Below are 18,101 nucleotides of genomic sequence, written 5' to 3'. Positions count from 1 at the left end.
ATCTTCCTGCAATCAGTATTAATTATCCTTCATAATAATTTTCTTTTGCTTGGTTAATTTCATCTCATAATTTCATTTTCCCTTCCTCATCATGCTTGTCAGTTATATTTACTGCTCGTATGTGTGATGATCACATTTATCTTTGTATACTCTGCATGCCCTCTGTGGATATCTGAGATCAGCCATATACTTTTTCATTCTGCAAAACTGGCCAAAAGAGCATATGCAATTTACAGTCATAATTACACAAGCCTCACCACCTTGATTGCTAAGGCTGTAAATTCAAAACAAACAAACATCTACCAAATGCCATATATCCTCTCATCTTCCATGCTGCTATCCTCACAAGGCTATCCCTGCTATCTTCTACCCTGCCACCTTCCATATCCAGATAGTTGAGGCAGTTGATGTAAAGTCAACAGCCTCTATGCAAGTAGCCTAGTCAGAGAATACTTCACATGCAAACTTTATTTGCTTACACTCGAGTAAAGGATTAAACAATGATATTATTATTATTATTATCTGATACTCCAGGGATTCAAGGACTCATTGAGGGAGGCTATACATTACCCAACCAGTTATCATACCTTCACTTAAACTCATTCACACTAGAGACAATCACTAGCTCTAAAGGAAAACTCTTCCACTCAAGCATTGCTCTGTGAGAGAAAAAAAAATCTAGCTCTTACCTCTTTTTTAACCATGAATAAACTTAACTTCCATGGTTGCCCCATGTTCCCTCCCTACTTTCCATATAATGAAAAAATTTCATCAGATGATATCCTTTAACACCCATTAAGAAGTTTGTAGATCTCTGCCATATGACAGTTATTTTTCCTGTTAACCAGAGTCTGTGGTCTCCATGCTCGCAATCTGTCCATATCATCTGAATTTCATAATCCTGATATAATCTTTGTAACTTTTTTTGCACCCTTTCAACAGCTTCTTTATCCCCTTGGAATATAGGAGACCAAATCTGTGCACAGTAGTTCAGGTGCAAAGGCCTGGTAAAGAGGCAAAATGACTTCTGTATCTTATGTGTCGAAGTTTGCTTCAACATCACAGTATCCTTCAGTTGTATATGCAGTGTTGCTATGTGACCATCGAACTTCAAATTCCCATCCACCTTAATGCCAAGATCTATAGTCTCATCAATTTCTTGTAGCATAACCCCACTAATATAATATACCATTGAAAATCTTCATGTAAAAGTGCATAATTTTTCACTTATCAGCATTAAACTGACAGCATTTTCATTTGTCCAAATTTCCAGCCTATTCAAATCATTCTGTAAGTTCTTAATATCAGTACCATCCCTGATTGCCATGCCCATCTTCACATCATCAGCAAACAATTGCATATCTCCTGTTACACTCTTCTTAATGTCATTAATGTATAGATATAACAAAAGTGGCCCAAGGACGGAACCCTTTTGGTACACTACAGATCAACTTAAATCTGGTAGATCCACACCCACCATATCTATATTTTGAAATCTGTGTGAACCATCTACTTATTCCTGTCAAGAGTTGATATTCTAAACCCATATTCTCCAGTTTATGCTGCAGCCTTTCATATGGTATCCTATTAAATGCCTTACTAAAATCTAACATTATCATAGTATATCCATTCCCTTTATCCAGCTTGGCCATAACATTGCTAGAAAATATGAGCAAATTGCTAAAACATTCTTTTAGTTTAACCCGTGCATTTCTTTGCAGAGTATGACTTGTCTGTCTACCCATTTTTGTATGAAAGTTCTTACCAACTTCACCACCACACCAGAGGTACTGATAGGTTGGTAGTTAGACATATCGACTTTTGCACCACCATTGAACTATCGTACATTCCTTCCATTTCTCTGGTGTCTTTCCTGAGCTGAGAATCAAGTTATACAAACATGTCAATGGCCTAGCCAATTCATCTGAACATGCGTGCTGATATTCCATCTATCGCTATTGCCAAATTCTTATCCAGCTTATGCAACAGCTCTTCAGCCTCATTCTCATGCATCTCTAACTGCTCATTCAATGTAGTAGTAGCAGCAGCACTATGCACCATGTTGCATATACCTGATTGATATATCTTAGCAGAAGGAGCACTCATTAATTGAACAAAATGTCATTAGCTTCTGCCACTAGAGTAACATCTGCATTCTTCGATATTCATTCCTTCTTTCACTTGTTCTCATGATTTTCCTTCCACATAATCTTATTGATTTCTTGTTTAATAAAGTTGCACATTCATTTCACTCCTACCCTTCTGAACATATCTAACACTATTTGATGAGTTCCTTCTTTCACATGCTGCTTGAAAAGTTGTCGCATAACAACTCAATAAATTATGCATCGTTCTTATCATGAGATTTCTCTTCTACCCAATCAATGTTTGGATAATTAGAGTCACCCATAATGATCACTCATTTAGTACCCATCAAGGTAAATTGGCAGTGCATTTCATCATCCCCCTTCAACTGAACCCCCAAGTCTGTAGCAACACCCCACCATATATTTTATCTTGTTAGCCTCCACTTCACACCAGATATAGCCTCAAACTCGCTACATCGAACATTATTACCATTAATGTTTTCATGCATTTCTAACCTAACTGAACTCAAGTTGTCTGATGTATAGTAGTACTTTCCCTCCTCTTCTATCATTCATAAAAATAGTATATCCTTTACACTCAAACCCAGTTACAATATCTACTAGTCATATTTCATTAATACCAACATATTCAATAAAGCAATGAACTCAGTTCCTTTGTTTCTGATGCTCCTAGCATTTGTTTATAGACGTAACAAATTACCACCTGGCCTATTCTTATAAGTCGATATGCAATCAGTTTGGCCTTGTTGTAAAACTTTCTCATTTCCTTCCCCAGACACAAGCAAAAGGTCCAAATTCAAAGCATACATTTCCACCCCCTTCACCAGATAATATATAACTATGTTCAAAGCTATTAAAACCAGGTTTGCATACTATAGCCGAACTTTCACACACACATTTTCCCCATTCCTCCCATGATGGGTTTCCATGACTCTTTACATTAGATCTCATCCCAATAAGTAAGTTTTCCAGGCTCTCCATCTTCATCCTTCCAGAGATTTAGGCCCAGTGGTCTGTTTTTTGTTTTGTCCCAGAGAGTATAGTCTGCTGTCCTTCGTAGGAATTTCATTTCTCCAGTTTCTATTATTTTTTCTTCTTTAGTTTTTATAGCCATAATTCACTTCCATACAGTAAAGAAGGTCTTGCCAAAACTTTATAAACTCTTATTCTTGTATGTTTTTGAACTTGGTTAGGTTTGAAAATATTATTGATCATTCCTGTTATCTTTAGAAAATTTGAAATTTTGATGTCAGTGTCAGCTTCTTTTGTATATGAAATAGCACATCAAAGGTATTTGAAGCAATTAATTTGTTCTAAAATTTTCTTTTCAATCACGATTTTACTTCTCACTGGAAATAGTCCTTTAAAAACCATGATTTTTATTTTGTCTGTTGATATTGACATTCCAAATTTTTTTGCAATTATGTTTATGGCGTATATCAATTTTTGGAGTTTGTCGTCACTTCTTGCTATGATTATTTGGTCATCTGCAAACAAAAGGGGTATTAAGTATAGTTCCATGAACCAGTTTAAATGCTGTTTTTATATTTTCCTTCCATTTCTTTACTAATTCATCTATCTTCTTCTTCAGCTCCTTCCATTTCTATATGGGGATACTGATGAGACTTCTCCACTGGTTTCTATTGTAGACTTCATCTTCATCCAGGTTTTTCTTCTACATATCTTTCCACCTCTTCTTTGGTCTTCCTCTTCTTCTTCCCCCTGCTTGGGAGGAGGAAGAAGAAGAGGAAGACCATCCATCATCATGATACTTTATCATATTTTTCATTTTGCCTCATTACATGTCCATACCCATCTTAATTACACTTCTTGTATTTTGTTTGTAATTGCAGTCACTTTTACAGTACTTCTGATATGTTCATTCCTCACCTGATCTTTCCTTATTACTTTACACAGCCATCATCATTTCTGTAGCACTAATTTTGCTTTCATTGGACTTCTTCATAGGCAGCATCTCCATTTCATATAGCATTGTAGGTCTCACTACCGTTCTGTATATTTTTCCTTTCAATTTCTCTGGAACTTTGCTGTCACACAAAACTCCTAACATTTCTTTTCAATTCTTCCATTCTGCCTGAATTCTGTTATTGACTTCCCTTTTCACTTCACCTTTACTATCCACAATTGAACCCAGATATTTGAATTTATCTACTTTCTTGATGACCTCTCCATTCAGTACTGCATCCCCTTCAGTGTCAACATTTTGATTACACACCAGATGTTCAGTTTTTTTTTTTTTTCCTGCTCTCAGTCCTCTTTCTTCTAATACTCTGTTCTGTCTTATCAGCTTTTGTTCCAATTCTCCTCTTGTTTCCATGCAGAGTACATATCGTCTGCATATAACATACTCCAAGGTGCTCTCTCTCTCTCCAACTCCCTCTGTCAAAGTATCTATTACTACATTAAAGAGAAAAGGATTGAGTGTTGATCCCTGATGTAAACCAACTGTTATTCGAAATTCTCTGTTATTCCCAAACAGCTCCTAACTGTTGCTTGCACATTTCTGTACATTTCCTGTATCAGTCTAACATATTTTTCTGGTACTTTGTTTTCCTCTTAGACTCCTCCATATCTCTTTTCTAGGTACTTTGTCATATGCCTTCTCTAGATCTATAAAAACGACATGTAATGGCCTTTGTCCTTCCATGCATTTTTCGATCTCTGCCTCAGAATAAATCCCACATCCATATTCTTCTTTGAAGCATAAAATCAAACTGTTCTTTTGCCATATTAATTTCTTCTCTCAACTTTTTATTTATGATTCTTTCAAATAACTTCATCATATGAGACATTAGTTTAATTTCTCTATAACTACTATAGTCCTGTATATCTCCCTTTCCCTTATACAGTCATACCCTGACTTCTGCAAATCCAGAGTTACGTGGTTTCTTATATGTACATATTCCCATCCCACTTCATGCCTCACCACTAGTCGTATCTTTCCGGCGCCGGCTGCATTCGCCAGTGTCGCACATGCTGTGAACAAGCACTGACGTGTTTCGTGTTGGTCTCCATTCATACACGATTTTAAAGTCTACAAACCTTGCGATTGTTTAATGTTATGTTCCTGATAAAAATTTTATCACATAAAAAATAATAAAGTAGTCCAAAAGAAGCAAGTCCAATTCTTCTACAGCTAGCAAGAAAAGAAAAGCATTGACTTTGGAAGCAAAACTCAACATCATTAAGGATTTTGAAGGCAGAATGAAAATTTGTGAGCTAGCAAAGAAGTTCCAATCTACAGGAATCCACAGTAAGAACAATCATAAAAGAAAGGTTTACAGATTTTGGAGGACATAGATTCTAACGAGGAATGAATTGTAGCCACAAAGCAAGGAATAAAAATATCATTAGCTTGCTATGAAGAAATTTTGCGTGACAAGAAAAAGACATTATGCCGTCAGATGAATCTATTAGATTTTACGAAACCATCGACATTAAAATGACTCTTTTTTTTTATGTATGAAAAACTACAATTATGATTATATTTCTTAAAAAAATAGGTGTTTTTGTAAACCTTTGTTCCCATTTGTATGTTTGTGTATATAAATTAATGCAAAATTATACCCCGAGTTACGCGAATTCGACATACGCTTTTTCTTGGTCCCACCTACCGCATAACTTCGGGGTATGACTGTATATAGATACTGCCACGCTCTGTCTCCATTCCTCAGGAATTACCTCTTGCCTATAGATCTCCTTCAACAGATTCCATGTTAATTCAATGTCTTCATTTCCTAATGATTTCCAGACCTCCACAGGTATTTCATCTAATCCAGCAGCCTTTCCACCCTTCATTTTGTCCATCACTCTCACCACTTCCCCTCTGACAATTCCCCTAGTCATTCCTTCATTGGTAGACCCTCTCTCTCTCAGACAGCCTCCCCCTTTCCTTATTCATCAACTTCTCAAAAATATTTCTTCCACTTTCTTATTTTCTCTGTAGAGTTCACAATCTTCATTTCTCTGGGAGGCATCACAAACTTTCTTTCTACTTTCTTTTTTTGTATTGCTTGTACATTTTCTTTCCAGCTTTCCTTGTTTTCTCTTATCTTGCCTGATGTTTCTACCAATATCTTCTTGCCACATTTCCTGACTGTTCTGCACTGTGTTGCCACCATTGCTGGACATAACCGAAATCTCTTCTTATCTCCTTAAGTTCCATCTCTTTAAATCTGTTCTTCACTGCTTCCTTCTTTACTTTAAACCACTTTATTCCTGTGCTCTCCTTGTATTCTTGCTGTTTTCACTCTTTGAGATGCAAGTCCATGCAAAATAGTTGGTGTTGTGAAGTGACATGGTCTCCAGGAATTACTCCATAGTTCTTTACTTCCTTGAGATGTGTTCATCTGTACATCAAATAGTTAATTTGAGATGTCATGTCTCTTGTACGTGATCAGATGTTCTGCCCTCTTGTTGAAGAAAGTATTCACTAGAGCCATTTCAAATGCAACTGCAAAATCTATTATTCTTAAACCTTCCTGATTCTCTTTCCGTATCCCATGACCTCCATGTATTCTCTCACACTGTTCATTTTTCTTACCTACATGTCCATTTAGATCACTCTCAATAATCACATGTTCCTCTTCTTTCAATCCTTGCATCACTCCATCCATTTGTGTTCAAAATGCATTCTTTTCTTCTTCTGTACATCCAACCTGTGGGGCATACTCACTAATCAGATTAACTATGTAATCTTCATAGTTTAATTTTACACACATAATTCTATCATTTCTATGAATTACTTCCACCACACAGTATTTAATTTCTTTACACGATATAATTCCCACACCATTTCTTCCCATCTCTGATGCTCCACTATACAATAGCTTGTAACCATCTCCCAGTTCTTTCTTGTTACCTGCCACCTAGTTTCTTGCATACACAAAATATCCACTCTTCTTCTTTTCAAATCTGCTATTTCTCTTTCTCTACCAATCGTACTCCCCCACATTCAGTGAGTTAACTCTCAGTCTCTTAGGAGCTAACTTCTTTAGCTGCACCTGCTCTTGATGCAGTAGCCTTTGCCCTTGTATCACATATGTAGAGTGATGTATCTGTGCATCACCTACAGGGTATGCTCTAGCAGTCCTTTAATAGTTCAATACTTGACTCGTCATATAAGTTTTGGCACTGTTTTTACAACCAGATGCCTTGCTGACGTCACCCCTCCCCCTTTATCCGGACTTGGGACCAACCGAAGAATAGGCCAATACCCACTCCCTGGGATTACTAATTCATCTATATAGACATTAAATAACAGTGGTGACATTGAGCATCCTTGACATACCCACTGTTTATTGATTTCCATTCTGTAACTTTTTCATTGATTCTTACAGATGTTTGGTTGTTCTGATACATGTTAGTGATTGCAGAAAGCAACTGATTTCGAATGTTTAGATTCTTGAGTATTGTCCATAGTTTATTCCTTAAGACTCTGTCAAAGGCTTTCTGGTAGTCTACAAATGCTATGTGCATTCCTATGTTGCATTCGGAATGTTTTTCCATTAAGATTTTTAATGTAAAAGTTGGGTCAATGCGTGATTGTACTTTTCAAAAGCCATTTTGTTCTTCACAAAGTTTATCTTCTACATGTGATTTAAGTTTTGAAGTTAATATTTGTACATATAACTTATAACCAGTATTTAGAAGACTTATTCCTCTATAGTTTTCACAGTTACACTTCTCACTTTTGTATATATTGGGATAATAATTGCCTTATTCCATGTTCCAACTTTCAGGAATTTTTTCTTGCTGCCAGATATTGTTAAATAATTTTAAAAGTCATTTGATGAATAGAATGCCTGCATATTTTATAAATTCTATATTTATTCCATCTGCTCCAGGGGATTTTCCTGATTTGCTGTGCTGTATTGCTTGTTGAATTTCTTGTAATGTTATTTCTTCCACTGGATAATAGTTTGTAGTAAGCATTGTGTCAGTTTTTGATTTTTTGCAATCTTGCTATAAGTTTTGGAAGAAGTCTAACTTTTTCCAGGCTCCTGATGCCAAATCCATTTAATTGCTGGTCATCTGTGCTATATAAGTCCGCCATCAAACACACTCCACACATTTAAAAACTCGCATTCTTTTCTTATACACAGCCTGCACATTGAATCATTTGCTAACATTGCCCTCCTTAACTTGGTATTGTATCGGGATAGCAAACCCCAGTTTTTACTCCCTTGCATTTCTTTCTCACTTCTTTCAACAGACCTTTCATATCCTCTCTCATACTGTATTTGTTGCTACATAAATTATTAGTTCCAACAAGAACTACCACCTCTTTTACTTTTCTTTTCTATTTTTCTATTACATTTGTCGTAGCTTTAATTTTTGTCCCCAGGAAGCTAGAAATAGTGACTTACTCAGCGAGTGCAAATTTTATGATTGAGCCAATGTACCATATTGCCTCATTAATTGACTTACCTTGTTATTATTATTATTACCAGGTTCAGTGCTTTCCTGCCTCTTCTCATTCTGGTCCTTTTATCTTATCCTGCGTAAGATGCATCAAACTGTTTTCCAATTCTGTTATCAGTTTTCTAATAATTTCCTTTAGTCGGAATATTTCCTGTGTCAGATTATCCTCAGTTATATTATTATCATCACTGCATCAAAATTTCTGCTCACTGGGACAAAGGTTCTTCTCAGTAGTAACAACTTTAACTTATGCTTTAGGCACTACCCTGTTGTGATTTCAACACCATTCCTAACACTTTGAGTCCTATCAATCTAAATATACATCGATATGTATATATATACTTACAGTAGGTCTAGGACTTAAAGTGTTAAAGACTATTAAAAACTAACAGTATTTCTACAATTATGTTATTAAATGCATACAATAAATACACTAATAAAAACTACAATAATATACAAAGATACACCAATTAATCTAAGAAAATATTCAATAAATCAACAGAAATCACCGACATAACAGCACTTCTTTTCACTAGGTAGCATCAAACCTGCAAGGAAATAAGATGATATAACAAAACACAGCAAAGCTTATTAGTTAATGGAGCTACCCCATATCTCTAACCAGAGTTAAGTTTAATGACTTAATATAAAATGTTTAATTTATACCGAAAGAGCAATTTAAAACACATACCTGGTTTTATAATTTTAGAAAGTGAGGATGACAAAAATATTTAGAGGCACACTTGTGATTGACCCAACAACATATGGTAAGAGAATGGTGTTGATAATGAAGCATGAATATACTCAGTAAACAAGGAAAATGATGAAGCATATGGGCTATAAATTAAAAAAAAAAAAAAGATGAAAAGGAAAAAAATATAAAACTAAACATTTTTAAGACCAAAAAGACTAGTAAAATATCAAGAACTTGCAAGATTATGGTAGTGCTTGCAGTTTAATGAGAATTGTCAGATGATTAACAGCATATAACTGACTGAGATACTGTGTGGTTTAAGATCATATATCTTAAACCATGTAGTTACAATTTTATTTATTTTTTTCAAATCTCTAGTCCATTTGATATCATTTTCCTTGTTTATTGATTATACAGGGTGGCCATAAAATAACTTTCCCTCTTTGGAGGCATATGTAGCTAAAACCAATAAACGGAATGAGACCAAATTTTATATTGAGACGTTTGAAGGCATGGAGAGATGAATTCCGTGAAAAAAAAAAGATTTAGTACTAAAAGTCGCCGATAGGGGAATGATTAACATTCCCCTATCGGCGACTGGCAGAGCTGAAAACAAGCTGATAATTATGTTAAAGGCAGATAAAATGGAATAATAACATTTCGACGGTGTAAGCGGCAGCCACGTCACTCATTCCAGCTGGATATGTGGCATGTTACAATGATAATAAGAATAATAATTAAACTAAAACCACAACTTGTGAGAGACACAGAAATTAATGTAGTGATTGAACTCACAGCCAAAAGTCCATGTGACTTTTGGCTTGGGGATATTTGAAATCCATTGTGTATGTTGGCTTTCCCAACTTGCATGTCTCGAAAAAGAACATAAAACGGGCTGTTATGAACTTCCAATCTTACTCACGCTCAGCTGTAGAGCACGTCCCACACTGGATGCAATTTGTTGTACGCAAGAAAAGTCAGCACATTGAAAATCGTGTATGTGGTCCAGGGGACCCTGATTCTGATGAATAAAACATTATTTCCCGTGAGTTCAATCACTACATTAATTTCGGTGTCTCTCGCAAGTTGTTGTTTTAGTTTAATTATTATTCTTATTATAATTGTAATGTGCCACATATCCAGCTGGAATGAGTGACGTGGCTGTCGCTTACACCGTCGAAATGTTATTATTCCATTTTATCTGCCTTTAATGTAATTATCTGCTTGTTTTCAGCTCCGCCAGCACCAAAATTTCCCATATCAGTGACTTTTGGTACTAAATCTTTTTTTCACAGAATTCATCTCCCAATGCCTTCAAAAGTCTCAATATAAAATTTGATCTCATTCCGTTTATTGGTTTTAGCTACAGATGCCTCTAAAGAGCGAAAGTTATTTTATGGCTACGCTGTATTTATGCTTCATTATCAACACCCATCTTCTTACTGTGTGTTTTCAGCTCAGTCAAGCATGGTTCTAGATATTTTGCCATTCCCATCTTCTAAAAATATACAACAGGGCATGTCTTTTAAAGTACTATTTCAGTATAAATTAAACATTTTATATTAGTCATTAAACTTAGCCTTTGGTTTTAGATACGGGATAGCTATTGCCTTATTGACTTTGCTATTTTTTTGTTATCATTTGATATCAGGAATGACATGAAACCCTATATCAGAAAATTCTTTTATAATTTATAAACACGGATATAATCTTTTCGCAAGTGTAATTTACTATGGCTAGATAGGATGCATTCTCTTGCACACAACTCCCTTCTGTCATCAGATACATTCCAAGTATTCATGTATTCCGAACCCCTAAACATTCTCACTGTTATTTCATTTTGTTTAAATACTGCAGCTATCACAGTTAGATAATATTGATTGCATAGCACAAGACCACCCTTTTTATTATATGTCTGAAAAATAGTTTGGAAAAACTTCCATGCTAGGCTTTTGAAAATAATTTCTGGATTATCTTAGCACTTCCACAATACTAATATAAATTTGTTATATATTAACAGGTTTTTGTGGGTGATATTCATGTATTTAAAAAAATTCAAAAAAGCAACTCATGTTTGGGATCACCATAAAAAAAAAATTAATTAAATTAAGGATCACTGCATTACTATTATAAGACAGTAATAATTTGAATGAGAACCATCTCATCACATCAGTTTCAGAGAATGAGATGATTGTATTAATAATTACAACCATGGTTAGAGAGAGTATACAGTAGCACTTATATGTACCTAAAAGTTTTATATTTAATAAATTTATCCATCTTTTTTTTTTTTTTTTTTTTTGGTACATAGAATTGCGAAAGTAGCAACACTGCGAACTGTTATATTCCTTTTGTGATATAGCTCACACATAAGCATTGCATATTAATGTATAAAGAATAATTAATTTATTTCTATATTTTAAATACAAATTAGAGCAGTATATAAATGAAATTTTAGAATGCATGCATATGGAAAAATCATAGCTTATAATAATGGATTTCAACATTAAAAGCTAACTTGTTCAAAATAAGATGTTATTCATATTATATTACTGAGCTATAAGCCTGTTTATCTCACTTTTCCTCTTCATCTTATAGGCTTACCTGGTGGAAAGTATAAAGCTCGTATTAATACTTTGCCTTCATTACCTCCAGCCCCTCCACCACCGCCACCACGAGCTCCTTCTCCTCGAAATACTCATAGTCCTAGTAGTAGTACTCGTGCTCGAGCATCCAACAATATCAGTGTTTCTGGCATCAACAGCATAAATACTGGTGTTGTGCCTTCTACTAATACTCTGTCCACAACTATTACAACTACTACTACTACTACTGCTGCTGCCGCCACCACTACTACTATCGCAAACTCTCTTTGCATCAGTCAGAACGCAGAAAAACAGCTTCATATATCTGCACCAAGTACAACAGTTCCTGAGAGTGATGAGAGAAATTCTGAAGAAACAAGAGTGAAATCACCACGTTCTCCCAATGTTTTAGTCACAGAACCTGATACAAGTACTATTGCCAAACAAAGCCCTACAGGTTAGTAATATAAAATTATTCCGATTTGTATAAGAGCCTTTTTTATAAAAATTGATTTAATCTCAGTTCTGAAACAGTTTTGCTGAAACTGAAATTTGCTTTGCTAGAATATTTCTTATTTGATTATTGAAATTAAAGGAAACAAGTTTTGGTTAGGTTTTGTGTATAGATAACAGAAATTGCATTTAAAAATAAATTTGTATAAAACTAATTTCCAAGTCACGTGGTCAAGATTTGTATGCATTTATTTCAGTATTCTCTGTTATGAGCAGGATAATATTTCTGATATCAATGACAATATATTTATTGCATTCATATATTTATTTTCATCTCCTTGGTTTAAGGTCTCTTATCATCCAAGAAACTATGAATGTGTGACTGGATCCTGCATCCAGGCATCAATGTTTAGCTTTAGTTGTGCCCAAAACAATCAGATGAGGAGGAGCCTTGGCTTCTAACTTCTGCCCATCACTCTTATTTGACTTTCAGTAGCCTCTCATTCAACCTCCTTCCCCTCCACTCTTTTAAATAATCATTCTGTAATATTCTGTTAAAACCTCCTTCCCACCTTTTGAGCCTCTGTTATATTATTTGTTCTTCTACTTATCTACCAGGCTCTGCAAATTACATTCTCTCAACCTCTTATTGTACTACTGCATGAAAAGGTTACATCATTGCTAACCTCCTTTCAAGTTTTTCTCTAAATGAATCAGATCTTACATTTGGTCCTATAAAGCACTTTCACTGTATCATTCCACCTAGATTCCATGTGTTAAGGCTTAAGTGCTGGGGGGACATCATGTTGCAGGTTTAATGGAATATTTACAAGGATTAAAAACTAATTTTAATGCCTCCAATATTTCGTCTCAGTCACCGAGACATCTTCAAGGATTACAAATAACTCTTTTAACACATACAAATTAAACAACACAATACCAATTAAACACATGGGCGACTCTAAAGTCCTATCTAGGTGGTGTGCCCTCTATTGATGTTTGTAGGTGGCCTAGGATATAAAGTAAGACCTCTGACAATTAATGTTTCCCAAATTTTGGGAAGTTTTATGCATCCATATTTATTTAAATTTGGTTGATTTCTGAGTGCCATTGCAGATTCTAAAAACAAAGATCAGCTCCCTCCTCTCTCAGTGCCTGAAGTACAAGGCACGTTAAAAAAAAAATACCGAACTTTTGCTAAACCTTCCTGGTACAACTCTTTGTTTACCATCTGACCATGCAGTACATATTCATAATGGACAATACCTTTCCAATCAGAAAACACAACCAACATCACCTTTATCCTTGACTGACTCATCCGTGCTTTTTTTGGTTGAGGTGACCCTTTCCCCATCCACTGTGACAATTGCATCTTGGTTTCAACATTATAGCCATAAACCCACGTCTCATTTCCTGTTATGATGTTCTTAAGAAAGTTTTCCTTACCATTTGCATTAGCAAACAGTTTCTGACTGATTTCAATATGGTTCTTTTTCTGATCATCAGTCAACAAATGCAGCACGAATTTTGCACTGATGCGTTGCATCAGTGCAAAATTCGTATTACAACTGTTGGGTGGCCTGGTGCGCTATCTAAAATGAGTAGAATTTTGAAGTTTTTCAGTTAAAATTTGATGGCAAGATCCTATGCTGATGCCCACTTTGTCACCAACTTCTTGCACTCTTAAATGACGATTTCCACAAATCACAGCATGAACTCTCTTGATATGGTCATTGTCTGTTGATGTGGAAGGTCGTCCAGGCCTGGGATCTTCACCAACCAATGTTCTGCCCTTTTTAAAATGCTTAAACCACTCGTAGCACTTCGTTCGGCTCATATAGTCCTCCCTGTATGCTTGGTTAAGCAATGGAAATGTCTCTGTAAAATTTTTACCAAGTTTGCAGCAAAATTTCACACATGCACACATGTTGTTTTTCAAGCTCTTTCATTATAACTAATCTGATGAACAGCTTATGCACTGCTCACTTCAGCAGATGTAACTCGATGACTAATGCCATAGCAGAACAGGGCAAATGGCAGTTTGTTGTCAAAACTTACCACTAGGTGCACTCAGTAGCCGCAGTGCAATCTCTGTCCTGGTTGGCACGCTATTTAAAAAGTTCAGTCTTTTCTTGAACACTCCTCATATATAAAGTACCTTGTTCTTGTAAGTTGACTTACTTCAAAGTAGATCAGTGACCGTCCATTTAGAATAACACAAATCGGACATCTGCAATTCACAACTATGGTCAATCTGGTTTTGCAGACCATATATATTGGATACAATCTACAGGATCTTCTGGAAGAAAACTACCATGCTCCACCATAGCAAATTTAAAAGGGAAAGATTGTTTATAGAATCTGCAGCCGCACTCAGAAATCAACTGAATTTAAATAAATACAGAGGCATAAAACTTCCCAAAATTAGGGAAACGTTGATTGTCAGAGGTCCCACTTTACATACTAGGCCACCTACAAATACCATAGAGAGTGTACCACCTAGATAGGACTTTAAGAGTCACCCACATGTTTTATTTAGTATTGTGTCGTCTTTGTGTGTGTGTGTGTGTGTGTGTGTGTGTGTGTGTGTGTGTGTGTGTGTGTGTGTGTGTGTGTGTGTGTTACAAGAGTTATTTGTAATCCCAAAAATGTCTCAATGACTGTAATGAAATATTGGAAGCATTAAAATTAATTTTTAATCCTTTCTTAGTGCTGTAAATATTCCATTAAACCTCCAACATGATTTCAACTAGATCTTCGTCGTTTTCCACTGGATCTTTTTCTTGGCATCCTGGGGGGAAAAAAAAAAAGAAAAAAAACTTTTAAATGGATATACAGGTAACCCTCGTATAATGCGGATAGGGTTCCATAGAAATGGCGCGTTATATAAATCGTGTTATACGAGACATAGATCACATAGAAAAAGTAGGGTTAGGTTCTGAAATCATTTTTATTATTATTATTATTATTAGGCGCATAAAAGTGATCCATGTCTCGTAAAACGTAAAAAATTAAAACGACTCATTTTAATATTCGGATGGCTTAAATTTGTTGGGTGGCCTGGTGCTATCTAAAATGAGTAGAATTTTGAAGTCCATATTCTTTTTCTTTGTGTAACTTTCTACATCGGGTACAAAACACTTGAAAAACCAATTTTCAAACATGCTAGCTGTAACCCATGCCTTTTTATTAGCCCACCAATAAACAGGTAGGATGGACTTTTCCAGCCCTTTCATCACACAAGGATTTGCAGATCGGTTAATAAACATTGGTTTTTGTCATGTAATCACCTGATGCATTACTACAAAACAGTAGAGTAATTCTATCTTTGGAAACTTTGAATCCAGGAGTTGATCTTTCATTTTTCGAAATATAGGTGCGTTTCGGCATTTTTTTTTTTCCAATATAACCCAGATTCATCTGTATTGAACACCTGGTCTGCATTGTAACCACCTTCTTTAATGATTATTAAAAGTTCTGCTGGGTATTTCCAGGCAGCTTCAACATCTGCTGATGCTGATTCTCCCTGGATTTTAAGATTATACAAAGAAAACTGCTTTTTAAAGTTTTCGAACCAACCCTTACTGGCAGAAAATCCATGCTGAGAGATTTCTTCTGAAGAATCTTGATCAAGTTCTTTTAAATGTTTATAAACTTTGAGAGCTTTTTGCTTAATAAGGTGTTCATCCAAAGGAATTTTCTTTTGAGTGCAATCTTCTATCCAGATGATTAGAGATTTCTCCATTTTTTCTATTAAAATATCGCGAACACGAGCAACGCACTTTGCACTTACCCTTGATCCAGCAATAACACTTTCTCGGATTTTATGTTTTCATTTTGTTTGCGTGTTCAAATTATTGATTCATTTAAATTCAGAGTCCTTGCAACAACTCCTGGTTTTTCTCCAATTTTCAATCGATCCAAGATTTTAATTTTTTCTTTCAGAGAAATGAATTTCCTCTTAAATGTTCGTTTTTTCCCTTTCGTTGCAGTTTTAGTGGCTATTACAATAAAAATAAACTTTTACATTTAAAAAAAAAGCATTACATATGTATGTAACTCACCAGAAAATAAACTGCTCTGCTTGAGAATAACACACTTATGATTTTAAATGCGCTTTCCTGGCAGAAAACGAAGACAATTTTCAACAATAAACACTTTATACAGTAAACCCTAGATGGCGAACCTGTGGCACTCGTGCCAGAGGTGGCACGTCTGAGAATTTTGCTGGCATGTCAACAATTTACAGATATCCTTTTATGCGTTTATAAATTATTCAAGTTTTTTTTAATTGTTACAATATGTACAAGCTGAATTTTGTTTTACACAACACAGCAGGTATAAAGACGTTTTGGTGCGGTATTAACAAAAGATCGCGCGACTCAAAGACAAAAGCAACCGACAAGTGTTGAGTTGAAATGCTAATTCTCTTCAATCGAATTCCATAACATCCGAAACTGTCATAACAACATTCACTATTAGTTTTAACACATTCACAACAGGGTGTCATTTATCGTTCCGATGGAACTTCTCATTACTGACTGACTCAACTCACACAAACGTTTCAACCCTTGGTTGAATTTTATGGCTTCTTGTGTGCGTTTGAGGTGGCAGGCAAACTCACACATTCATTATATAGCATGTTTTAATTCTTGGTAGTCTTTTATTTTAAGTTAGCCTTTGTGATCTGTCATAATGACATCGAGAATTTCAAATGCAATAAAAAAAACACTTATTTCATAATTGAAAAATTAGACAATAGTTTTTAGTTAGATACTGTGTTTCGATGCAACATATGGTTTTGCTTACGTCTATACAGCATAGTTTCTGTGAGAGGGGAGATGTGATTTATTAGTTAGTGCCGTTTTTATTCCGTCTCTAATTGCACTATTTGTTGAGAATGACACAGACTGCAAAAGCCCTCTCTACAGTACCTTATTCAGTGATACAATAAAACTAAATTCGATACTTATAACTTCTTGCGCCATATGGGCAAACACAAATTTAACGAAGATAAAATTTGATTTTTAAGTCCCGCGGTGAAAAATATGAAAATAAAAAAATAAAAAATAAAGGGTCACTAGAAATTGTAGACTGGGTTATATCGAAACCGCGTTGAACAAGGGATACCACAATTTGTAGACTACCCTATATCGAAACCGCGTTGTATATGTACCGTGTTATATGAAGGTTACCTGTACTTCCTGATATTAGCTCTTCTAACACACTCTTAATTGTTAACAATATCATATTTTTTATTGGTATCCTCATTTTTAATAAGACCTCATGATTGATGCTATCTGTTCACACCCCTATTCTTTTTCAGAACTCTCATATGATGCTATCTGTTCACACCCCTATTCTTTTTCAGAACTCTCATATATGTGGTCTCTAGTATCCATCAATTAACATTGGTTTGAAGTTTGAACTGTGCCTTTTAAATAGCTAGCTTAGTGTGTTGAGTAATTTCTCAGCTATTTCATATAAATTTATCCATTTGACTTCCTACTATACCAGCTTTGGTAATTTTGTTTCTGTTTCCTTAATTAATTGCTGCCTTTGCTAAAAGTTGTGCCTAAATAGCTGAAATACTGTTCAATAGGTTCTCCATTGAATCATCAGGATACAGCTGATGTTTTCAATCTTGATGCCAATTTTTATTGTTTTTGTCTTTTTATTGCTGATTTTCATACCAAATTTATTATAGTACTTATTCAACGTAGTCCGAGTGACCTGCAAACTTGTGCTGGATTTATTCAAGACTATAACATTATCTGCATAAAGTGAAGAACTGAGATGTACATCTTCAAATTGAAT

The 18,101-nt window shown here is 35.2% G+C and overlaps 1 protein-coding gene across 3 annotated transcripts in view; it reads left to right on the top strand.

Moving 5' to 3' along the window:
• Positions 1-18,101, top strand: part of Scm (Polycomb protein Scm) — a 557,832-nt gene that overhangs the window by 410,840 nt on the left and 128,891 nt on the right. For all 3 annotated transcript variants that reach the window (XM_090396959.1, XM_090396960.1, XM_090396958.1), the window contains one exon: positions 11,845-12,288. In XM_090396959.1, coding sequence (XP_090253085.1) covers positions 11,845-12,288 — 444 coding nt within the window. The remainder of the gene's footprint in view (positions 1-11,844; positions 12,289-18,101) is intronic.

This window comes from Typopeltis vanoorti, chromosome 8 (genome assembly GCF_054136105.1).
Source record: "Typopeltis vanoorti isolate ZY-2024b chromosome 8, IOZ_Tvanoo_1.0, whole genome shotgun sequence".
NCBI lineage: Eukaryota > Metazoa > Arthropoda > Arachnida > Uropygi > Thelyphonidae > Typopeltis > Typopeltis vanoorti.
Note: the sequence above shows the minus strand (reverse complement) of the source record. Positions and strands in the feature narration are given on the sequence as shown.